The sequence below is a fragment of the Diaporthe citri genome (genome assembly GCF_014595645.1).
Source record: "Diaporthe citri strain NFHF-8-4 chromosome Unknown scaffold_4, whole genome shotgun sequence".
Lineage (NCBI taxonomy): Eukaryota > Fungi > Ascomycota > Sordariomycetes > Diaporthales > Diaporthaceae > Diaporthe > Diaporthe citri.
This window is the reverse complement of record NW_025064849.1, coordinates 2,069,969-2,094,683: the sequence shown is the minus strand read 5'-3', so window position 1 is coordinate 2,094,683 and position 24,715 is coordinate 2,069,969. Positions and strand designations below refer to the sequence as shown.

Below are 24,715 nucleotides of genomic sequence, written 5' to 3'. Positions count from 1 at the left end.
GGATGATGGGGCGGGTATGGTGCCGCTTTGCAAGGTCGGCTTGACGGGCTATGCGTGTCTGATGCAGCGGACCGTTCCGGTGCTTGGAAGCAACTCGCGATGCAATAGCGAATTACTGGGCCCTGACCGGCAAGATGGGGAAAGCTGTGGTCCACAAGATGGGTCTGCAGTCGCGTCAGAGAAGAAGCCGAAGAAGCGATCCCTCGAGGTTCCAGATCCAGATCCAGAAGGGGGTGATGCAAGATAGATACGTACCTGGCCCGGGGAACACGGAGTATCTGCGCGCGGTAGTTGACCACACTCGGGGACACAGAAAACGGTGAGCGAATTTTAGACGCCAGCAACTGACTGTCAGCCGGGTATTCTTGACGCTACGGGCTGCGCGAAAAGCACCTTGTGGAACCTGTTTCTGATCGAGGGGATTCTGGGGGCTGTTGTGTGCTTACACTCGTGGGGAAGGTAAAGAAAATGAAAAAGGTTGGGAAACTTTATAATAATATCTTTCTCTCTATGGGGGGGAACAAACCCAGTGCACCCCAGGCTACGGATTTAGTTTTGGGATGAAACGACTCGAGCCCGAGTACCACCAGTCTGCTATCGCTGAACAGGCCGACCGATCGCACAGATGTTATTAATGTTATTGATAGTGGCCCGGGAATTTGACCGAGTGTTCACGATCGCAGGAGCTTGGACAAGCGTGCAAGGCCCCCAAGGAATGTCAAACACAGATCGCCGTCCCAGAGCCCCTGGTCCGCCAGATCTATTGCCCTGCTACCGGGGCCAAGGCTTCGACCACATACCTAGGTTCGGGATGAATCAGGGTCTGTTTTGTCGTTATTGCGGCACGCTATTATAGTCCCGGCATGAAAGACTGCCTAGCTGCTCCCTGCGAGACAGACGTCCGGGCCCAGGTCCTTGTGTCTCTTGTGACTTCTGTGGCTTTTGATAGGGGGTATGCGACACTGCAAGGCCAGCATGTGTTACCAACCGGGTGCTTGGCACCCAACACTATCCGGGTGTCGATCCTCGCAATCATGTCACGGTGGTGATACGCTTGAAGAGACTGGCTTCCATCTCGAGAGTCGTATTCTTTAGTAGTGGCTGGCTACTCGGCGGCAATGTCACACAACACGAATGTGCCCAAGATGCTTCCAGATCAAGCAATTCCATTGTGTCCATAAACCGTTTTGGTATTTTCCAGACGCCGTAACCATTTACCCTTGCAGACCATGCTTCCCATTCGTAGAAATCAGTCCTCGTCGAAATAAAATTAGACCTTGAGGGCCTGCTCGACGGCCTTCCTCTTCTTCTCCGTGCGCTTGTTGGCCTTGTCACCCATGATGCCACCACCCCACTGGCGGCGAGCGTTCTCGGTGTTGGCCAGGTAGCCATCCTTAACGGTGGAGACGAGCTTGGAGAGCTCAGACTTGTCCTCAGAGCGGACCTCGGTGATGGCGAGGACAGCGGCGGTCTTGACATAGCATTGTTAGCAATCATGTTTTTAAGAAAGCTGATGTTGGGGGAATCGCTTACCTTCTTGTGGACGACAGTTCCCAGACGGGCCTTGCCCTTCACGATGGCGAAAGGGACACCCATCTTGCGGCAGAGAGCAGGCAGGAAGATGACGAGCTCGATGGGGTCGACATCGTTGGGGATCAGGACCAGGGCGGCCTTCTTGTTCTCAATCAGGCCAACGACGTGGTTCAGACCGTACTTGACGGTGTAGGGCTTCTTGGAGACATCCTCCTTCTTCTTGCCCTCCTTGATGGCGGTGGCCTCCTTCAGCAGACGCTCCTTCTTCTCGACCTTGGTCTCAGGGCGGTACTTGTTGAGGAGCTTGAAAGCCTGGGTGGCGGTGTTCTTGTCGAGGACGTGCTGGAACTGGGCGATCGCCGGGGGGACCTTCAACCGCATGTTGAGGATCTTCTTTTGGCGCTGGAGGCGGACATACTCGGGCCACTTCACCATGCGCGCAAGGTTGCGCTTGGGCTGGATGTCGGCGCCGATACCGAAGTTGCGAGGACGCTTCTCGATGAGAGGGTTCTGATGACATGCGTTAGTCCACCACGGTCGACGACCACAAGAGAAGGGAGTGTGAGTGTTCGCAGGACATACCTTGGGGGCCTTCTTGCCAGCCTTAGACTGGGGGAAGGGGGCGGGAGCCGCCTTCTTTCCGGATTTGGGAGGCTATCATTGAGGAAGAAAGACATCAGCGAATGTGTTCCATTGCTTGGTGGTCTTTCTCGATCTCTAAAGAGCTCGCACGAGACATCTCTGCCTTCGTGCGGAGGCTCAAGCCAAGTCATCACCTGCGTCCGAAGACGACAGGCGGAATCTGCATCTCGAAGAAATTCGAGAGCAGTCTCGAGTCAAATAGACGGACGACAGACACCAGCACGCACGAGGCGGTCTGATCTGTCGTCACAAAGACATCTCAATCAAGTGCTTACCATTTTGAAGGGTGATGGTCGGCAGTTCTGGAATTGACCCTCTCGAGGAACTGTGGTTTGGCGATGGTTCAAAGGAAAGGAAACATTTCGCTGGTGGGATCGCGGAGAAAATCGTCTGGCTAGGTTTTGTTGTGGGCTCTGAAATTATCGCCTTAGTACGAAAATGGTCTAGCTCACTTTCAAACCACCCACCAGCCACACCAACGCCACAGCAGATTTGCAGGCAAACCATCTGCAGGCTTCACTCTTATTAAAGTCTTACCAGTCATGGAAACCTACACTGCTTTTTTGATGCAAACCCGTCAACCCAAAGATCGACAAAAGCAATTATTCTTCCTGCCCTAGATTTTACAGCTGGAGCTGATTCGATTTGATATTTGTGTCTTTTGTCGATTCGGCCGGCGAAATCTGGGCTCCAAACACCGCTGTGCTGTTGTTGAACGCCCCCAGACATGGCGCCTGTACCATGTGCCCTCTGTAAGACGGAGCGGGCTCTTATCAAGCGGCCAAAGAACCACATGAAGCTCTGCAAGAAGTGTTTCATCCAGGTTTTCGAGGACGAAGTTCATCACACCATCACATCTTCAAATTTGTTCTACCCCGGAGAGAGGGTAGCCATCGGTGCATCAGGTGGCAAAGACTCAACTGTGCTGGCATCAGTCCTGAAGACATTAAATGAACGTCACAACTACGGACTGGACCTGGTGTTGTTGAGCGTGGACGAGGGTATTAAGGGCTACCGAGACGATTCCCTCGAGACGGTCAAGCGAAACTCAGAGCAGTACGAGATGCCTCTGAAGATCGTGGGCTACGGCGAGCTCTATGGCTGGACGATGGACCAGGTCGTCGAGACGATCGGGAAGAAGGGCAACTGCACCTACTGCGGTGTGTTTCGACGGCAGGCTTTGGATCGAGGCGCTAAGATGCTGGAGATCAGACATGTCGTCACCGGCCACAACGCCGACGATGTCGCCGAGACTGTACTCATGAACCTGCTCAGAGGCGACTTGCCTCGGCTGTCACGGGCAACGCACATCGTTACCGGGGACTCGAACTCGGACGTCAAGCGGAGCAAGCCACTCAAGTACTCATACGAGAAGGAGATCGTGTTGTATGCACATCACAAGAAGCTCGATTACTTCACCACAGAGTGCATTTACAGCCCAGAGGCCTTCAGGGGAAGTGCAAGGAGTTTGATCAAGAACCTCGAGAAAGTGCGGCCGAGCGCGATTCTGGATATTGTCCGCAGTGGTGAGGACATGGCCCGCCTAGTGCCTGGAAAGCAACCAGGCAAGTGCGCCTGCAACGGAAAGCCACGTCCTGCTACAACGCCCGCCGAGGAGGATGAAGGTGTCGGAGGGTGCGGATCTGGCAATGGCCGCAGTACAGGGAATGAGATGGCCGCAATGGAAGCTCAATTAAGGAGTAACGAATCATCGACGGGGCTTGAGACCGACGTAACTGCTGCGGTGCCTCTTAAGACTCGGCCAAACGGGTCGAAAGAGCTGCCAATACGAACTACCAACCCTACAAATAAGCCTGGAGTAGCAAGACAGGTGCTTGGAAGATGTGAGAAATGTGGTTACATGTCAAGCCAGGCGAGATGTCAGGCTTGCATGCTGTTGGAAGGCCTGAATAAGAACAGAGCACAGATTCAGTTATAGCATAAGATACCCAACAAGATTCACCCGTGCACCCCTTGAGCCGGACCGAGTTCATGAAATGCTCGTAGTATTGTGTCTATACTGCATACACCTGCGTTGCGAAACCTCTCTTCGAGTCTTGCAACGTCTGCCCTACCAAAGAAAGTTCCTGGTTTAACTGTTCCTCCCAGGCGAAGATCATCTGCAAAGTTACGACCAAGCATATGCGCCTCTCCACATTCAGCATTCCCAGCCAGCTCGTACCGGAGCGTGCGAAGAGCCAGAGCCTCGTTCTCTCCAAGATTTGTCCGCCTGGTGCTTCGTAGGTGGGAGTTGGTCTTCGTCTAGCATATGCGTCGCTCGACCTGCACATAATCGTCAGCCTTCTCGTACGGTAGCAAGCCCGCAAAGGATGTCTCATACCCTCCAGGGATTGTTCAATTCGTAGCCGTCCGGTGCTACTGGATTCGCGGCCTGGCCCCTAAGGAACCCAGTTAACCGCCTGTCGCGGTTCATCACTAGTATTCCAGTCAGTATGTCAAGCCCGCGTCGTCCTTCCGGGTCAGGGCGACGTACTTTGTCTGTCCCATTGGTCCAGCGAGCGCCTTGCCCGCTTGCCTCCGTTCTGGTAGTATTTGATATTGGCCAGTCCCACGCCGGAGACACCGAACATCTGCAATTCGACTTAGCCAAAGTCGGGTGATCAGGCCTCCCTTCTCCTCTTCCTCCTAGTCCTTACCGCAAGGATGACTCCATACGGAAGCAGAGTCTCGAATGGGACGGGCATTGTGCTGGCTCGGTCTGGATATGATTGAATTGGTTGTTGGGAGTCTGACGTCGCCGAGACGGGTGTCGTCTCTAGAGTCGAGCAGTTGGACTGGAGTTGGTTGCTCACAGGCTTCCGGCCGGCACAGTTATCTCAGACACTGCAGACCGCGGGATTACAATTAGGCTCCATTGACCCCAAGCCCAATTTGCGCCGGCTGCAGGTACGATCCATACTAGAATATTGTTAGTCAACCCTGGTCTGCGCCGAGACAGCCCACTCTTGCACCTTCGTTTGCGACGCACGTCTCGCCCTTTGGAGCTGATCGGTCTTTTGGCACGAACAGCTCGTGTACAAGCTCGAAACGCGTCAAAGTCGAATTGCTTGGAGTAGCAACCGCCCACGTATCCACCGTCTAATGATATTCTCCCGAATCTGCGCGTCCAATAACGGGCAACTCCCCACATCGAGCCATCGACGACTCCATGTGTGGCGCAACCACCTCTAGTCGCAAACCAGAGATTGCAAGCCAGTGCGACATCGAGCGTGCGATCTAGATACTACCGCATACACGACGAGCTTGGGAATGAAGCTAGGCACTTCAACAGTGCCTCCCTGTCCGTAAGAAGGGTGGAGCAGGCCACGGGCAAGCCGTCACTGGCAAGCCGAGCTTGGGAGGCGATCCAGAACAGGACCCCTACGAAGCTCCGCAGCTGGATGTCAAGCGTTCCCAACATGGCTGGAACGGGATCCACGCAGAGCGCTCACCTCACCGAGGACGAGCTCCAACAAAGCGCGACGAATACCGACGAGGCTCCCGAGTTTGACCCTGAGGACGACGCCCCGGCCGAGGACGATCCAGATGCCGAAGGCGAAGAATACGACGAGGATGGAGCAGGAGACGAAGATGCCGAGGGCGAATATGAGGACTTAGATGTCCTACCAGAAGAAGCCGAGGAGGGCGATCAAGAAGGTGCAGTAGAATCTGGAGACGGCAACCTTGGAAGCGATATGGATGCCGAGGGCGAGGACGACGAGAATTACGACGACGATGCCGAAGGCGAACCGGATGATGAAGCCATCGAACAAGCACACTTGGGCCGGGGCAAGGAGATCCCAGAAGACGATGAGGAAGACGAGAACGAGGACGAGGAAGGAGTCGGCGCTGTCAAGCTCAGGCCAGGCGAGACTGACGAGGAAAGCGAGGCCAGCGAGGGCGAATCGTATCATGCCGAGAGCGAAGAGGCATCCGAAGGAGAGGCCGAATGGAACGTCGCTGCAGACCATGACGACGACGACGACGAATCGGAGAACGCGCCGGCTAATATCTGCATGTTTTGCAAGCAAGACGAGGACAACGACCCGTGTGAGGAGTTTGAGATATTTCTGACTTGTACCGGCTGTGGTGACAGTGGTTTGTGCCCTCTTCAAGTCCACCCGAAACATCCGTGTACTAATATCAATATAGCTCACCAGCAGTGTGCTCGGGAGAACAAGGCGCTGGAGGGCAAGCAAAGTGAGTTGATCAACCCATTATGAACGTATAGACTGCATGTTTGATACTGATTTCATCGCTAGCCTCTAAGTCCTGGAGATGTCCCGAATGCCATGAACATTCCGAGGCCGAGCAGGACGAATCTCAAGACGAATCTCAGGAGGAACTGAATGACGAATTGAATGGCATCGTCGACGCCGATTCACCTCCTGCCGCAAGACGGGCCACGGCGCCCAAACTCGCCAGGGACCTCCTTCCATCGCAACGAGGGGCAGTGAAGCCAGATTCACATTCCGTGTTCAACCAACTTGTCCTTGATGATGACCCCATGGATGGATCGCGCGTGCTTAGAAAGCGCAAAACATCTTCAGCGGAAGCTGATGAGCACGTAGTCGGCCTCCGCAAACGACGTAAGAATACTGGGGACAGCCACAGTATCGAAGGGGCGGCAAACGGCGCAAATGGAGTCGAGGAGGACAGTCGTCCACGCTCTGCACGATCCCTCCGATTGAAGATATCAACCAACGCGCCAGCAACAATTATCAAGAAGACCAGGACGACACTTGTTGTGAGGTTCCGCATCGCGCCAACGGAACTGAAAAAGATCACATCCAAAAAGCCCAAGCCATCAAGGGGCAGTGGAGGTGGGGGTGGACGGCGCACAACAGGATCCAGGCCAGCCAGAGCGGCTGTTCCGTCGCGCTCGAGGCGAGCTGCCACACCTCCAATCGCACCCTTCGCCTCAAATCTCTCGCAGCCTTTTTACTCATTTTTCGACAAAGATATGGACGACAAGGGGAAACCGTACGGAGGCATCCTCACAGAGGCCGAGGCAGATACTTCAAAGACCGTGCCTACCAACGAAGACCGCCGCCGTTTCGATGAGGCCAAACAGAGGGCCGAGGAGGACTGGCAAGAGCGGCTTCTGAAGATGCAAGAGGAGATCGAGGTGCCCGCCAAGAAGTCAAAGAAGTCGCAAGGGCCTGCTAGTCAAATCGAGTGCATCGAGTTTGGCGGCTGGGAAATCGACACATGGTATGCGGCTCCGTACCCGGAAGAGTACAGCAGGAACCGTGTGCTTTTCATCTGCGAGTTCTGCCTCAAGTACATGAACTCAGACTACGTTGCTTGGCGACACAAATTGAAGTGCCCAGCGAAGCATCCCCCCGGAGATGAGATCTACAGGCATGGGTCCATCTCCGTCTTCGAAGTCGATGGTCGAAAGAATCCGGTCTACTGCCAGAACCTGTGTCTGTTGGCCAAGTTGTTCTTAGGCTCGAAGACGCTCTACTACGATGTCGAACCATTTCTCTTCTATGTGCTTTGCGAGTACGACGACCTTGGTTACCATTTTGTTGGCTATTTCTCAAAGGAGAAGAGGGCCAGCAGTCAGAACAACGTCTCTTGTATTCTGACTCTACCGATCCACCAGCGAAAGGGATATGGCAACCTCCTGATCGATTTCTCCTACCTCCTTACCAGGGTAGAGGGGAAAACGGGATCTCCTGAGAAGCCGTTATCCGACATGGGTCTGGTGTCATATCGAAACTATTGGCGCCTGGTAATGTGCCGCTATCTTCTCCAGCACTGTCCGGAGGACAAACATGTGAAGAGGGGCCTCAGCATCAAGCAAATATCCGATGACACTGGACTCACGGCGGACGATGTCATTTCAGCCTTGGAGGGGCTGAGATGTCTCGTGCGCGACCCGCAAACCCAGCTCTACGCCTTCAGAGTTGACATACAGTTCTGTAAAGAGTACGTTGCGAAGTGGGAGTCCAAGAACTATGTTCAACTCGACCCGAGCGTGTTGACTTGGACGCCCTATGTTATGGGCCGCAGCAACGCTACAAACTTCGAACTGGCGCCCGCCATACATGCCATCGCCCCTAGAGAGGAAGACGACGAGCAGAAAGCCGACGAAGCTGTGGTTGCAGAGGTCGTGGAGAATGGCAAGCCTGTCGCTGTCCAAGTTGAACCCGAGGCTGAGGCTGGGGTTCCCGCCGAGGTTGACACTGAAATCGAGGCCGGCCCGGAGGCCAACGGCATCAACCACGAGGCGGAAGCGGCCGAGAAGAAGGAGGCTCAGATGGAGGCGGAGGCGGCCGACACGGTGCTCGAGTCCACGGAACCCAACGAAATGGGAATGGACGGAGCGAGCGATGCAGGAAATGGCAACGAGCCCACGTCCCATGAAACCGAGGCTTCCTTCGAAAACCGAGCGACAGAGCCCAATGTCGTTGGAGATAGGGGCGATCAAAAGGACTCAAGTGCCAAGCACTCTGACAACAAGGAGAACTCGTGGGTGGATGCCTACAGCGGCATTCCGGCCACCAGGTTTGTCGTGTATCCTCATATCCACGGTGGGAGGCGCACTACGGCAGTCCGTCCGATCACGACCCCACGGCCTCCGGTGGTTCGGACAGCTAGTGTATCTCGACCAAAAGCCCGGAGGCCAACTGGCAGCCGGCGATCCGCAGGGCCCAAGGCCAGGAGCAGCAGCAGCGCGCGTAGGAAGCCCGGTGGCACCGGACGAGGACCAGGACGCTGGCCGAAGGGTACGAAAAAGAGTGATTATGGAAATGCCGATAGCGGCCCGGGACTGCCGCCAGGGTGGCTCGAGCAACGGCGTTTGGAACTTGCTGCTGGCGAGAAGATGACGACGCAAGAGGCGGAGGAGGCTCTTGGCGTCAGCGGTAATGGTGTCAAAGGCAAAGAGGCCGAGGGCCAGGTCACAGCCAGCCCACGTCGGGTCAATGGCAATGGCGCGGCTTCTGCTAGGAGCAGCAGCAGCAGTCGCGATACGGACGGGGGTGGTGACGGTGACGGCGACGTCGCCATGATTGATTCTGAGGACATTGCTGCCTAGACATGGGCATGATGGGCTGGAAGGGAGGTTCATTCAGTCACGCATTGATGTGTCGGTCTGAGGTTCTTTTGATGATTTGCTAGCAAGGCGTTGGGAAACTACTGTGTACTATGTATTACTATCGCTCACGTGGACTGGAATAGTGGATGGACGTCAGAACCACGGTTGATCTCTGATGGCCTTCGCAGGCAGAGTCAAGCCGTTCAGGCTTATTACTAGAGAGGAAGCCGAGAGCCTCGCTATTACCGCAGGCAAGATAATTTGACATGGGTGTAGGATGGAGCTAATGGCCTCCCCCACCATCGCCCCAGAGCTGCTTTCCAAGGTTACCGGGACGGAGTGGCCCAGCAATAATGCTATTTGTAGTGTTAGCCAGACGGCCGGACTGGAGCCCGGGCCTCAATGACTTGTGCACTTGTGAGCAGCACTGTACGCCATGCTGCATGTCGCATGCTGCATACTAGATGCTTGGTGAGGAGGATCTTCAAAGTGGGTTATGATGAATATGATGAATTACCGCAGTGCCGTACAGAGATGGGCTGGTCTGGTCCGCAAAATGTGTGGGTTCAGGATGGCACGGAGGTGTCCACCTGTCCACTAGCCGGCCAAGTCTGTGGTCATCGTAATTCAGCGCATTTAGATTTACAGTGCATGGTTTCAAGAAGGCTTTATTTCGCCTTAGTCACGTCCTGTCGCCTGCAGCTGGCTCATCAGATACTACCCGGACAGGCCTAGCGCCCACAAACGGGACCCTGTCAGGTTTCGTCATGCCCAAGCCTGAGCCTGAGCCCAAGCCTGAGCTGGCTTGCTGCTGCGCCTGGGTTTTTGCGCGGAGGGAGGGAGTACCTTGGTCACAGTCCTGCGTCGTACGCAGTCTAGTCTAACTAAAGTGCCTCCGGGAAGGGCGCCACCTGGAACACAGGCCATCACCTCCAAAGAAAGGGACCTCCAGCTTCACTTGACTCTATCTCGTCTCGCTCCTCATCACATCATACAAGCGCCCTTCTCACTTTGGGGCTGCAACCATCTCGCCGGCCCGTGACACTCGTTGGCATTCCATACGAAGCATCACATCCTACAGCAAGCACACCCGACTGCACAGCAGCCGAGGTGCCACTACTGCGGTAATTCCACAACTGGAACCCATCGAACGGCTCAATTTCCCGTGCCAACAGCCTGCGATCCCGCCGTCCCCCGTCCTCCGTCCGTCGATCGATTAATCACTCCTGCCACCAACTTTCCTGACTGAGGTCGACAGTCAGCGCCTACCAACCCCCTTTCCTACCTCTCCATTGTCGCATGTGGCAGAGCTGCCCTCAATCGTCGTCCGGAGGCTTGCCGATTCCTGTCGCCGTTCAACGCAGGGGACCACAACTCTATCACTCAACATCGCTGTCTGTTGCACGATATCTCGGCAGTGCGCGACCACCTCCCAGGCTCGCCTGCGACGACACCATTCTCGGCGCAGCCTGTCGAAACCTGATCCCCTGATTCTCACCGGAAAAGGGATCCATCCCGTTGCCGCAACTCATCCGGCTCCCAGATCACACACGTGATAACTTCCAGACCCAACCGCCAAAATGTCCAAGGTTCTCAGAGGCGTAAAAAATGTCACCAAGGGGTATTCAGGTGTCCAGATCAAAGTGCGCGAGGGTATGTTGGCCAGGCTCACGATACTCCGCCCGGACCCATCTCGAATGTCGCAAACTGACGTAGCCATGCAGCGACGAGCAACGACCCATGGGGCCCAACGGGCACTCAGATGAGCGAGATCGCCCAGCTCACTTACAACTCGTACGTTGCCGATCCGCCGCAATGCTGACTGGTGGTAAGCTAATGCGGTCACAACCTTAGGTCAACCGAATTCTACGAGATTATGGACATGCTAGACAAGAGGTTGAACGACAAAGGCAAGAATTGGAGGCACGTTTTGAAGGCACTCAAGGTCCTCGATTACTGCCTGCACGAGGGCTCCGAGCTGGTTGTCACATGGGCAAAGCAGAACATTTACATTATCAAGACCCTTCGCGAATTCATGTACACCGATGAGGAGGGCAGAGATGTCGGTCAAAACAGTGGGTGGTGATATCTCCCTCCTTGTGCGAAAGGGATCTAACATTTGTCTTTGCAGTTCGTGTGGCAGCAAAGGAACTGACGTCCTTGCTACTGGATGAGGAGCGCCTGCGCGCTGAGCGCAGCGATCGCCGGACGTGGAAGTCCCGCGTCACAGGCCTCGAAGAATACGGCTCGCAGCCCCACGACACACCGCGCCGACGTGAAAGAGGCCCACGCCCAATGACCGAGGAGGAGGACGCCGAGTACAAACTAGCTCTAGAGGCCAGCAAATACCAGGAGGAAGAGGACAGAAGGAGACGTGAGGGGAGGCCAGGCCAGGACACAGAGGACGACGACCTTGCGAAGGCTATCAAATTGAGCAAGGAGGAGGAAGAGGCGCGCAGACGAGCCTTGGAAGAGCAGAACGCCCAGTCGCTGTTTGACGATACCCCCACGCAGACTCAACCCCAGCAGACTGGATGGAACCAAGGGTACCAGCAGGGCAGCGGCGTGGACTTTTTCGGAAACCCTATCGATCAGAGCCAGCTGCAGCCCCAGCCCACAGGTTTCATGCCGAATGCGTATACTGGTTTCCAGACACAGCCCACTGGGTACCAGAACGGCTTCGCGAACGGCTTCGGCCAGCCTCAACAAACCGGGTTCGACGCCTTTGGCCAACAGCAGCAGTTCCAGCCACAACCTACCGGCTACAACCCATACGCGCAGCAGCAGCAGCTCCAGCCACAGCAGTCGGAGTCGCCCTTGCAAGCAGGGAGCAACAACCCTTGGGCCACGAACAACCAGAACACCGGCCTATCCTCGATGGCGCCGATGAAGACAGGCTCCAACAACCCATTTGCGCAGCAGTCACCTTCACCGTTCAACAGGCCCGGGCCGTCAAAGATGCCATCAATGTCGGTCTTGAACGCACTCCCAGAGCAAAAGACGCTGTCCGCGTTCAACCAGCCCCAGCCTCAGGCCACTTCTTTCACCCCGCCGCCAAAGATGCCCCAGGCACCGTCGAAACCGATCAGCGAGCACGAGGCGAGGCTCAACGCGCTCCTCTCCAGTGGCGAAGGTCAGGACACTTTCGGCAACACTGGCGAGACCAGGATACCGGCGCAGCACACAGCGCCAGGGACGTTCGTCAACAGCGCGGGAGCAGGCGCCAACAAGCTCACGGCCGAGGCGACCGGCAACAACCCGTTCCTCCGGCAGCAGTTCACGGGTATGCCGACCATTTCGTACGGGGCTACGGGCCCGGGCGGCATGAACGGCGGATTTGGCGGACAGGGCTCGAGCAACCCGTTCGGGGCGAGGCCGCAGCAGCAGGGGGCTAACCAGGGGGATCTGATCCAGTTCTGAGGTAAATGAATGAATAAAGGAGGCTCGTTTGACCGATGATAAGAAGAGAGTGCGCGCGCGTGCATTGTTGGTAAATTGGTGTGTTGTGTGTCCTTGGGTGGCGCCTTGCGTGCTGGGCTTGAGTGCGAAATTTTCACTTTACGAAGATATATCCCCTCGGAGGTCCCTAGGTAGCATTCATAAATCATTATTCTTTTTGTTGGCGTCGGAGTAGTACACTGTCACCGTTGGAATTCCGTGTTGCCACCCGTCGTAGATGCTATTTGTTAGTTGTTGCGTACGGCGTGTAGAAAGTAAGCTGTCTGTGTCCGGATACGCGAATGAAAGATATCAACTTGGTCAAATTGCTTGCGACGGCCTCTTGCAGAATGAGTTCTACAAGACACGCCTAAGATCCTTTGGATCGACACCTCTTTCGCCAATTCAATACAGTGGTGGCGTGGAAGTATCCACTGTCCTGAATCTAGACGGCAAGTAGTGCTCCAGAGTTCAATTTCTTTGGATCGAAACATTGCGGTATCTCGAAGTTAATTTCGAGTTTCAAACTGCTATCTTCAACAGTCCCAAGGCCCGAAACTCATACTAAACCAGGCAGCATGCGTACACCAAGCCAATCACTTAGTTCAACCTTGGTCCTCGTCCAATCCCGACCAATCGAGGTTGGCGACGTCCTTAAGGGCTGGAACCTTGTGACTGTTGACTGCTCTTCGTGTATATTGGCACAGGTAGTCAGGGACTTGGTTGGTAAGCTTGCGCAGATTGAGCCCTCTGAGAAATATTGGGAAGATTCGAGGGATAATTAATTCTATCAAAAGCAGATCAATATCTAGGTAGCCTCACATTGAACATTTCTATACCTTAGCTCACCAGTTGAATGTACGTGCGGAGTAGCTGTGACACTCAATTACCTTTATGGCTTCGATATTTCTCACAATCTTCCGTCTCAAAGATCTTGATAGAACGAAATGCTAAGTTTGAGTGTGGAGCGTTGATTTCGTTTTCATCAGCTCGATACCACCTGCAATTATCTGGGAGAGGTAGCCGGACTTTCTCATAGCTCATATTTAAATTGTCTGCCTCTAAATGAGCAAGTGGGCTTAGGACCGTTGGACGAATCATTCAAGGAGATGTCTTTCAAGCTCGCGAGTTATACTCAGACAACAAAACGAAGAACTTCGATGCATCACAAGATGAGTTAATCCCCCACCTTGAATCCTTTCCACGGAGCGAAATGTGGCATCCAACGGCTCACTGCCGACCCGGAGAAATAATGCCCAACCTCCGGTCAATCTCAATTCAATTTCATCTCCGAAGGGGTCAGTTAAGTGCCTTTCTTACGTCCCTCATCTTAGACATATCCAACTGGCCCGCCATTGACTCTTTGGGAGAGGCGGCATTATAAAGGAGCGCCTATTCCTGCTCAGAGCCGGATACGAATGCCTTGTTCCTACGGCGGGTGCGGCGCATGAACGGGAACTCGTTCAGAATTCTGATTATCGGAAGAAGTTGGGTGTCCTGCTATTGGCTAGTAACACTAGAGGCGTAAAATATGTTGTCCAGAAGCGACGGAGTAGTTTTAAACTTCTCTTCCCTTGATCCGGTGGACCGCAATCACAATGTATAAATGCAGGCCAGTGACACATTGGGCACATGGAAGTTTTATTACCTCCGTCCTATTCCTGTCAGCCCTCGTGTGCTCGCACGTTCGATTATTTTTAAGGTTAACATCGCAGGGATCTGTGTGCCACTCACACGGAGCCTATAAGAGTTAGCGTACGCCCACCCAGCTTCTACAGTACGCCTACCTAGCTTTTAGCGTTGGCCCACTTAGTATAAGGAAATTAGCTGCATGCATTTTAAAACATAGGTATACCTTAAGAGCTAGCTTTCCAAAACTATAACTACCCCGCCATTTGCATAAAGTAAATATTTCAAGTATTTTACTTTAAATATATACCTATTATATATTAATTAATACTTTTTTAAATTATTTCTTTATATTTATTAAGGCTAATTATTAAATTAAATTACTTAAAATTATTAATAAAAGTATTATTAAGATAATAAATTATTTAATTTATATAAGGTATAAAGATAAATAGGCTTTATTATTAATATTGCTAGTAGTTATTAAATAAGCGGAAACCTTACTTAGCATTAATAGGTAAATATTAGCAGGCTAAGTTATATAATATCCTTCTTAATTAAGAAAGGGCGGTAAAGATCCGTTTATAGGACGGTAAAATTCTTTTTTTAGAGATATTTAAACCCTTAATTTCCCACCTTTCTTTCATTTCTTTCCTTTTCTTTATACCTTTTGCCCTTTATTTTAATTTTATAAATACATAAATTAAGTTGCATTAATTAATGCTAATTACTTAAAGATTAAGAGAATATAAAATGATAATATGGGCCCTAAGAAAGCAAAGGCCATGGCCGTAAAGTTTAAAGGTTAAAAGGCAATATTATGCTTAAGTTATTGCTTAAAGAATATTATGCTTAATAAGCTAGCTAAGGATTTTAATATAAAATTATTAATGCCTTTAAGCTAAGGCTATGTAAATATTAAGATTAATAATTATAATAATAGCATAAATCATAATAGCAGCATAAGCTATAGTTAAAGTAGCACTATAGCTTTTAATTTACTTAATAAATAGCCCTAAGGAAAGGGTAGATTGGCTGCTTAGCTATTCCTTAAGGTTAATAAGTTTAAGCCTATGCCCCCTTTAAAAGCTTTTAAAAAACCGGCTAAAGTATTAAAATCCAAGAAATTGGCTTAGTTAATTAATGCTTTAAATGGTAAACTAGCTAAAGGCAATAGCATCTTGCAGTTTAAAGCATTTTATAATGGTAATAACCTTTTTATTATTATAGCTCTGCTGAGCCTATTTAAATACCCTAAGGTCCTTATTAAGGAAATAAAGGTTAATCTTGCTAAAGAGAAGATTTAATTAATAAAGTATAATTTGCCCCTAAACTATAGCTTTCTACCTATTTATAAAATTAAGAATAAAGATAGTAAGGTAATTCACTTAACTTAATGGGATCTTAAGGATAATGCTATGAAATTTATTAAACTCAAGCCTTAAATACCCTTAAATGCAAATACTACGCGAAATTAAGGATAGATTAAAAAGCAATATTATTAAGTTACGCTCTTTTACCCTTTAATAACTATTAAAATAAACGCTATGGAACTTAATGAAATTCTTAGCCTTAAAACCGTAAAGCATATTTATAAGCATTAAATAATAATAAGTAAGGCAAAGTAAAAATAATGCTTAGCTGGTTTAGTCCCTAAGTTGGTACTAATTAATGCAAATTTAAAACCATTAAATAAAATAACTTTAAGTTTCCCTTATTAATACTTATTATTATTTATTTAACCTTATATTAAATAATTAGCATTAATTAATGCAACTTTTATTATAACGATTTATATTAATTAATGTTAACTTTTATTTTAACCCTCCCTTCTTTCCTTAAAGATTTATATAAGTTATTATGCCTATATATTTACATTAATTAATGCTAACTTATTAGCCTCCCTTAATATTTATTATATAAGCTAATAATATTATAGCATTTACCTTTTTTAATATTATTGCTTAGGTTAAGAAATTAAGCTTTTAAGGTTACTTATTTATTTAGTTTAATATTAGCAAGCAGTTTAATAAGCTTATAAAGAGTTTTAATTAACTGCAATAGCGCGTTATTTTTTAGCTTGCTATTAATAACCCTTTGCAGCCTACCTTAATTATTTAAAATAATAACCTAAGCATAATATCTTAATTAAAGAGTATTAATATTAATGCAATTACCAACTTTATAATTTTATAATACTTTATATATTGCCCTATTAATATTAAATTAAGCGCTATTAAAATTAAGCAATATAAGCAATATAAACTTAGTAAGGAATATTTATATAAGTTCTTATATAATAATTTATTCCATAAGGTTGCTTATTATAATAATTATGCTATGCAGTAATTTATATTTATTAAAATAAGGAAGAAAAAGGTAAGTAATTTACTCTTATTAAAGATCTTACTTAATAAAAAGATAATTATTTATAAGTTTACCTATGCTAAGGCTTAGCATTATAATAAATATCTTGCTAATAATATAAATAATATAATAAAAGTTATTCTTATTAATAAGGCCTAAAAGGTAATTATAATTATAATAATATAAATATATACCTTGCAAAAGCAATATATAAAAGCTAAGGCAAAATTATGCTTAAAAAAGAGTTTTGCTAAGGATAAAATTAAGAATAAGCAAGTTAATATAAATTAAGTTTTTATAAATTTATATAAATGCATAAGCTTCCTTGCCTGCATTAATATATATAATACCTTTAGCTAAGAATTTAGCGTTAATTATAAGATAGCTTACCATAAAAATACTATAAATACTATAAACTACTTCCCTTTTATTAATTATTAAATTATTATAGCTCTTATTAAAGAGATTTATATAAAAGGTTTGCTTATATGGCTAAGGATTACTTTTATTTAAAGTAAGAATATTCTTAAGAAGTTTAAAGTAATGCTTTTAAGCTATAATAATATTTAGCAATATATAATTATAAAAGAGCGGAAGAGTAAGGTGTTGTAATAAATAATTAATAAGGGCACCTTATTTATAAATAGTTAAGTAAATAAATAATATTATAAGGATCTTAAGCAGTATTATACCCTACTTGCACTTATATTAAATTAATTCCCTATAGCTGTTAACTTTATTAAAGCCTTAAAATTTCTAAAATAATATAAGCTAAATACTAAAGATAATGCAAAGTATATTAATTTATATATTAATCAGCATAATAATGCTAATGGCAACTTAATTAACCCATATAATATTAATCTTATAGCGGCCTAAGTTGTTAGTAAGTTAAATGGGCTGAGTTGACATTAATTAATGCAAAGTTGCGCCCTTGCTTTGCATTAATTAGTGCTAATTTAGCCTATAAGCCCCTTATTTATATATTAGCTAATAAGGGTTTTATAAATATTATTATTATACGCTAAATAATAAATAGCTTATTAAAAGGTATCCTTCTTATTAATAAGGTAGGCATAGGTAAAATATTAATTATGCTTTTAAAGCAATATTTTTACCTTTTAAAGCATAAGGCTAAGCTTAAAGCGGTTAGCTTATTTATATTTAATAATGCTATTAAAAAAGGCTTTAATAAGATGTGGCTTATTATAATATAAGCACCTGTTAATATTAAGTAGCACTTTAATGAGATTTATAAATACTTTTTAGCTAATACTTTTAACGTAAAAGTCTTTTATAAATTAAGAAGCAATATTAACCATAAGCTTGCCTAATAGGTAGCTATAATAATAATTAAGGAGCTTTTTATTTAAATAAAAGTAGCCGTAAAGCATAGCAACTTATCTTAAATATATATTTTCCCATAAGTTAGCATTAATTAATGCCAACTTATAACCCATTCCTGTATTAATTAATGCTAACTTATATATATATAATTAATTAATTATATAAAATATAATAAAGATTTAAATATTCTTATATTTTATAATTATCTTTCACTTAATAAAAAAAACTTTTATTATTGCATTTATCGCGAATATAAGTAATTAATTATATTAATGGGGTTTATAAAAGTATAATATATATAATGATATGCCTATAATAAATAAAAAGCAAATTAATATTCTTTGCTTAGCAATCGCTAATACTTACCTTAGGGATTAAGCTATAAGGAAGGCTATAATAAAAAAATATTTAGCCTTAAAGAATATAAAAAGTCCTAATAATATTATTTATAATAATAAGAAGAATAACTTAAATTATATTTTTAGCATTATAGCTAAGGTTAAAGCCATAAGCTGCAAGAAATTTAATGCTAATACTAATGCTAATAATAAGCTTAATAAGCTTAATAAAGGTAGTAAGAATAGTAAACTAACTAAGTTTATCCTTAAAAGCATTTAAACAAAGCTATTAACTAATTATATTATAAGTAGCTAATTAATATAATACTTAAATAAAAAGATAAATGTAATAAAGAATATAATAATTTAATATATTAAATGCTATAAGATAACTTTCTATCCTTATTAATTTTATTAAGGCTATATAATTTATAATAAAGCTTATCTTCTTTATAAGGCTAATATATTATAATCCCACGGGCTTTAATTAAATATTAAGCTATTATATTAAGGCCCTAAGCTTAAGTAAAACTTAATAAGCTTTATATTAGTTTTTATAATACCAGCCATTAATAATATTAATAATTATTATAATTTAAGCAGCCTATTTTAAGAGAATATAATGCTTTCCGCGGATTTTAGCAGTAATGCATTTAATAAGGTAAACTTTAAAACGGAACACCTTAAGTACTTAAACAACTTAAGCATATTTAATAAGCAAAAGGAAGCATTAATAAAGGCAGCTATTATTAAGGGCTAGAAGTAATAATGCTTATTGCTTATTAAATAGCAATATAATATTGCAATAAATACTAATATTAATAAAAAGGCTATGCAAGGTATATTAAATTGCATAAATATATAATAAGAAATAAATATAATCTTAAAGCTATTAAACTATATAAACAGCTTATTATAGCTAATTTGCCTATATAATAGCATCCTTGCCTACTATATTAAATATTATAAATTGGGTTATGCTACTTTAAAGCCCTATATAGATAACATTATAAATGCATACTTTAATAACCTAGCTATTAACATTTAAAAAGCTAGGCTAATAAAAACTATAATAGCTATCCCTTATAATGGCAAAGTTTTTGTTTTTAAAAATGCTAGCGGTAATAATAAGGCCGCTAAGGTTTACTTAAATAATAGCCTGCTTTAAATCCTTAACATTAAGTTTATAAATTTGCTTAGCTTTTAAGCCTTGCAAGTCTTAAATAAAGTAATAATATAGCTATATAAGGTTATGCTAAAGGACCTAAGGATTAATAGCAAACTTATTAATATAAAGACTTATAAAGTAATAAAAAAGAGGAATTAAAAGAAAGAAGGTAAGGTACTTTAATTAAGGTTTGCCTACTTAAAAGCCCTACTTTATAATACTAGCAATTAAGGCCTTAAATACCTATAAGTACTTAGCCTTAGCGCCAATCCATTTAATATCATTTTAATAAAGCGAAAAGCGGTTCTTAGCCATGTTTTAGCTTAATTCCTAATATAAACCTATACGCTTTACTTATATGCTTAATAAGCAAATAAGGGCAAGCATATGCTTATTATAATATTAATCCCTTAGGCTTAGTTATAAGTACTTTAATTAATTAGCATTAATTAATGCAATTTCCCATTAAATTTTATGCATTAATTAATGCTAACTCCATTTAATTATACCTTTATATCCCTTTATATTAATTAATGCCAACTATATATATAACGTAAGTTATTAATTAATTATAGGATCTTGTAAGAAATAATGAAAAAGGCCAATTTATGTATATTATTTATCTATATTAGTATATCTTTATAAGAAAAGGCAATCGCTATTGCTAACTTTAATAACCCTAACTCTAATATTAATATACTCTTAATAAACATTATAATAAGCTTTGCCAAGCTTAATTTATATTATGCATGTAGCTATAGGATTTAAGTATAAATGCCTTAAAGCTTTAGCTATATTAATTAATACATTAGCTGCCTAATCTAGCTAAAGCAAATAAAGTTAGTAACTTAAATTATTTTAATAATAAATAACTTAGCTTATAATTAAACTAAGCATAAGGTAATTATAAAGAAAGCTAAGTTATTAAATGCTTAATTATTATTTTAAGGCTAAATAAATAAATATTGGCTTGCTTGCAATCTTGCTTATTATAAAGCGCAGCATATTATATAATTTCAGCCCTTTTACTATATAGTTTAAAAAACCTAATACCCTAAGGAAATCTAAGATTTTATATTAAATGCAATGCATATAGCCGCTAAATTTTATAGCTTGCTTACTTAGCTATTCCTAAGGACTATTAAGCCACTTATAAATATTAAGAAATTAATAAAAAGTTTTAAGTATATCTTTTTTATAATTCCTACTATATGGAATTATAATACCCTTATTAATAAAGATAAGGTTATATAAGATTAGCTATAAGCATTTATTTAAAGTACTAAATTTAATAAAAACCTCTTAAATTAAGTAAATGCAAAATAAGCAATTATAAAGTTTAGCATTAATTAAAAGCAATAAGCAATAAATATCTTAAGCAATAAGGTTTAGAAAGTTAGTAAATGTAAGCATAATAGCGTTAATAATACCCTTTTAAAGAAACTTAAGTTTATTATAATAATTATTATATTTAACTTAAAGGATAACTTTAATATGCTACTTTTAAATAATATATTTAGCTATAATAATAAGTTTAATAATATATTACCCTTAAATAATATATTTAACCATAGCAATAAGTTTAATGCATTTTAATATAACCTTAAAAATTCTACCCATGCTAAGATTAACCCTGGAAAGCTATTTAAAATTGCAACCTAAAAACTTAAAGCTATAAGAAAGTATATAGCAGCATAGTAAGAAAAGGAGTAATATATTTAGCAATAAGCAAAAGCAGCAATTTAATTACTTAAGGATATAAACGTTTTATAAGTTAACACTAAATAATACCAGCTATATATTTCTAAATTCCTTTTATTTGCATTAATTAATGCCAATTAATACTTAATAATCCCTAAATAAATATAATTAAGTTTGCCGTTGCTATAATAAAAGAATTTTTTTATTAAAGAAAAGATTTATATAAATATAATAATGAAATAGTTTAAAAGGATAGGGATAAGATACTTAAATATTTAAATAAAAGAAATTAATAATCTATTATTATGCAAATCATACCCACTTTAAAAATAATATGCTTTGCTTTTAACACTCTTATAAATATAAAAGTAAGTTTTACATGCCTTAATATGCTTTTTATTATTAAAAATAGCGATCTCGCCAACATTTATATTTTTAAGAGCCTTAAAGATAATAATAAAGCCCTTAAAGGCAGGCTTATTAGCAGCCTTAAAAGGCATTTTAATAATATTAATTAAGGATATAAAGAAAGTAAATAAGCTAAAGTATAAATATAAATAAATAAAGAATTTAAGAATATTTAAATAAATAAGTTATGCCTTTTAATATTTATATGCTATGGCATATTTAGTTAAGTATTAAATGCTAAGGCTTATCTTATAATTATAAGGAAAAAGGAAAACCAAACCCTGCCCCCGCTGCTTATTTTAGGGAGGAAGAATATTTAATAATAATCTTTATACCCTTAAATATAGCATGCTTAGCTAGCTTATTAAGCAATATAAAAGGAATATTAATTAAAATCTTAGTAAGATATATAATTAAAAGATAACGGGATAAGGAACTTAAGGAGTATAGATTTCTTAATAGGAAATAATAAACTATATTATAAGCAGCAAGCTTAAAAGCCTTAGTAATAACGCGCTTAAAGATATTAAATAAATTTAAGATAAATATAGCATGATTTAAGATATTAATATTAGGTAAACTTATTTAAGAATCATTATATATATATATTATATATTTAATTAAATGCTATAATGCTATATTCCTTGCTTAAGAACTACCCTTAATAATAATATAGTTTTATATAAATTCCTTACTTAACTCTCTTAATATATTAGGAAATATACCTTTTTTAATATAATATTTTTATTAATTTTAATTAAAGTAAAAGGTCTTATAAAATAATTAATTCCTCTTTACCTTAAACTTCTCTTAAATCTTTTTAAAGATTTAATTATTAAGGTTTATAATGAATAAAGTATAGTTATATATCTTTCGTGCTTAAATTGCGCAAAATAATATATTATTATTAATAGCAAACCTGCCTTATCTTTGCTTTTTAACCGCGATCCTATTAGCTAAAGATATAAAGCTAAACTTTTTCAAGCCTTTATAATACCTATTATTATTTATATTATTATTACTCTTTATATAATTTAATTATATATATTTCTTATTATTAATTTAGCTAACTAACCTATGGTTTATAATATTTCTTATGATTAGGCTTTTTTTATATATTAATAGATTATTTAATAAGGCCCGGTTCGTTATAAGCCAGCTAGCGCGGATTATATTAATGCAAATCATAAGCTAGTAATAAAGCCTATGCTTCTTTCTATACTGCATATCATTAAGTCTTTTAAATATGCTTTATTTAATATATTATTAAGCTTAATTTAATTTATAATTAGCAATAGCTACTTTAATGCGCTTTTTATGCATTGCTTAATTTAGGAAGGCTTAGGCTAAATAATTATTTAATACTGTGAGGTTAAGAAGCAGGGTTTAAGGCTAAAGCATTAGGAGATTAAGGATAAGCAATAAAAAGTGCTTTGAAATGCTTAAAGGAAATGGCAGATGAAATTAGTGAATAAGCTTTAGCATATCGCTTAAATGCAATAGCGATATTATTAAGCAATATAAGGATATGCATTTTAATAAATTGCTTACTTTCGTTATATTTAATGCGCCTTATATTGTTTTTTTTAAAAAGCTAATATCCTAAGTAGGCCTTAATATAAAGCTATGCTTTAAGTTTTATTTATTAAGATTAAGCATAAAATCTAATGATATTTATGCCATTTTAATTAATGGCATATTTAAATAAATAAAATTTATATATTTATGCTTAAGCTAATAATATTACTTATATTTCCTTTTAAAGGCTACCCTTTTTTTTTTATTACCTTATTTTAGCTTAATAATCGCTTAATTAAGGCAGTTAGTGTATTTAACTTATGGGTATAATGATTTGCCTTTACCCTTTTAAAACCATTCTTAGCCTACTTAATCTTCCTTTTCTTTAATAATAAAAAGGGCTTTGTTTTATTAAAGGGCTTAGCATTTATTTCCGCGTTTATATAAGTATATTGATTAGGATTAAGCTTAGGGGTATTAAGCTTAGCTTTATTTAAGGGGGTATATGTAGTGTTAATAGGGTTGAATGGAATTAAGGGTAAGATTAGGGATAAATTATTTAATCTAGTCCTAAGAGCAACATTACTAATAAGGAAATAGTTAAGAATACTTATATCTTGCAATAAATTATTTAATAAAGGGGGGGCAAAGTATAGTTCTTATATAAGTTTAAGCTTAAGATTAATAGGCTTATTAAGGTTTTTAGCATTAATTTATAATATTAAACCATTTTTTAATGGTAAAAGCTCTTAGGAATATAATAATAGCTTTATAATATAATGCTATGGCTAGTAAGTAAATTCTTATATTAATTATTGCATAAAGGGTTTTAATTAATATTAATATAAATAAAAATTAACTAGGTAAAATACCTTACTTTCTTACATTATAGCGTTAACTTTATAAGTATATAAGCATTTTATAATATGCTAAAATAATTTTATATATAATATATTAAGTTAACTTAAACTTTTTAACTTATTATAATAATTAATAAAAAGGTTACTTATAATCCAGGATATTATAAATAATAAACTAGCTAAGGATATAAAAAAATAAAGTAATATGCTTAATATTATTTTTAATTCTTTAGTTAAAATATTTTAAAACCTTTAAAATAAAGCTATTATTAAATAAAGAAAGGCGTTTATTATAATTGCGTATATGCATTTTTAGCAGCTAAGCCATATCTTTAAATAGCAATACAAACTCTTTACAATAAATATAAAAAGAATATTAAAATACATTATATATAAGAAGTATGCTTAATAAACGCTTTATTAGCGGTAATTAAGCTAAGTTTTATTAATATAATAAATAGCTTTTGCATTCCTATTAACCTTTATTTACTTTTATTAAAATAAGCTTTAAAGTCTCTTAAAGTTATTAATATAGGTAGTATTAATTATAGCAAGAAACTTTGCCTTTATCTTTTTAAATATTATATTATTTAAAATATATTAAGTAATATGAATATTATATTTAAATGCTTAAAGGAGGTGCTATTAGCATATAATAATTTATACTTATGGAAATATTATTTAAATAGCATTGCTTTTAATAATCTTAGCATTTATT

The 24,715-nt window shown here is 41.3% G+C and overlaps 4 protein-coding genes across 4 annotated transcripts; 3 read left to right on the top strand and 1 right to left on the bottom strand.

Annotated features, from left to right (window-relative positions):
* Nucleotides 1-1,270: 1,270 nt before the first annotated feature.
* Nucleotides 1,271-2,453, bottom strand: INS49_009744 (uncharacterized protein; the record flags this gene model as incomplete). The annotated part of the gene is made up of 4 exons (XM_043170472.1): nucleotides 1,271-1,471; nucleotides 1,534-2,043; nucleotides 2,116-2,187; nucleotides 2,451-2,453. 4 exons carry the CDS (start codon nucleotides 2,451-2,453, stop codon nucleotides 1,271-1,273), a joined length of 786 nt encoding a protein of 261 aa, XP_043025037.1.
* A 449-nt stretch (nucleotides 2,454-2,902) lies between these two features.
* Nucleotides 2,903-4,119, top strand: INS49_009743 (uncharacterized protein; the record flags this gene model as incomplete). Its single annotated transcript, XM_043170471.1, has 2 exons — nucleotides 2,903-4,019; nucleotides 4,115-4,119. 2 exons carry the CDS (start codon nucleotides 2,903-2,905, stop codon nucleotides 4,117-4,119), a joined length of 1,122 nt encoding a protein of 373 aa, XP_043025036.1.
* A 1,475-nt stretch (nucleotides 4,120-5,594) lies between these two features.
* Nucleotides 5,595-9,223, top strand: INS49_009742 (uncharacterized protein; the record flags this gene model as incomplete). The annotated part of the gene is made up of 3 exons (XM_043170470.1): nucleotides 5,595-6,273; nucleotides 6,328-6,375; nucleotides 6,438-9,223. 3 exons carry the CDS (start codon nucleotides 5,595-5,597, stop codon nucleotides 9,221-9,223), a joined length of 3,513 nt encoding a protein of 1,170 aa, XP_043025035.1.
* Nucleotides 9,224-10,803: 1,580 nt separating this feature from the next.
* Nucleotides 10,804-12,643, top strand: INS49_009741 (uncharacterized protein; the record flags this gene model as incomplete). Its single annotated transcript, XM_043170469.1, has 4 exons — nucleotides 10,804-10,876; nucleotides 10,948-11,017; nucleotides 11,078-11,298; nucleotides 11,355-12,643. The coding sequence occupies 4 exons, from the start codon at nucleotides 10,804-10,806 to the stop codon at nucleotides 12,641-12,643; spliced, it is 1,653 nt and encodes a 550-aa protein (XP_043025034.1).
* Nucleotides 12,644-24,715: the final 12,072 nt, after the last annotated feature.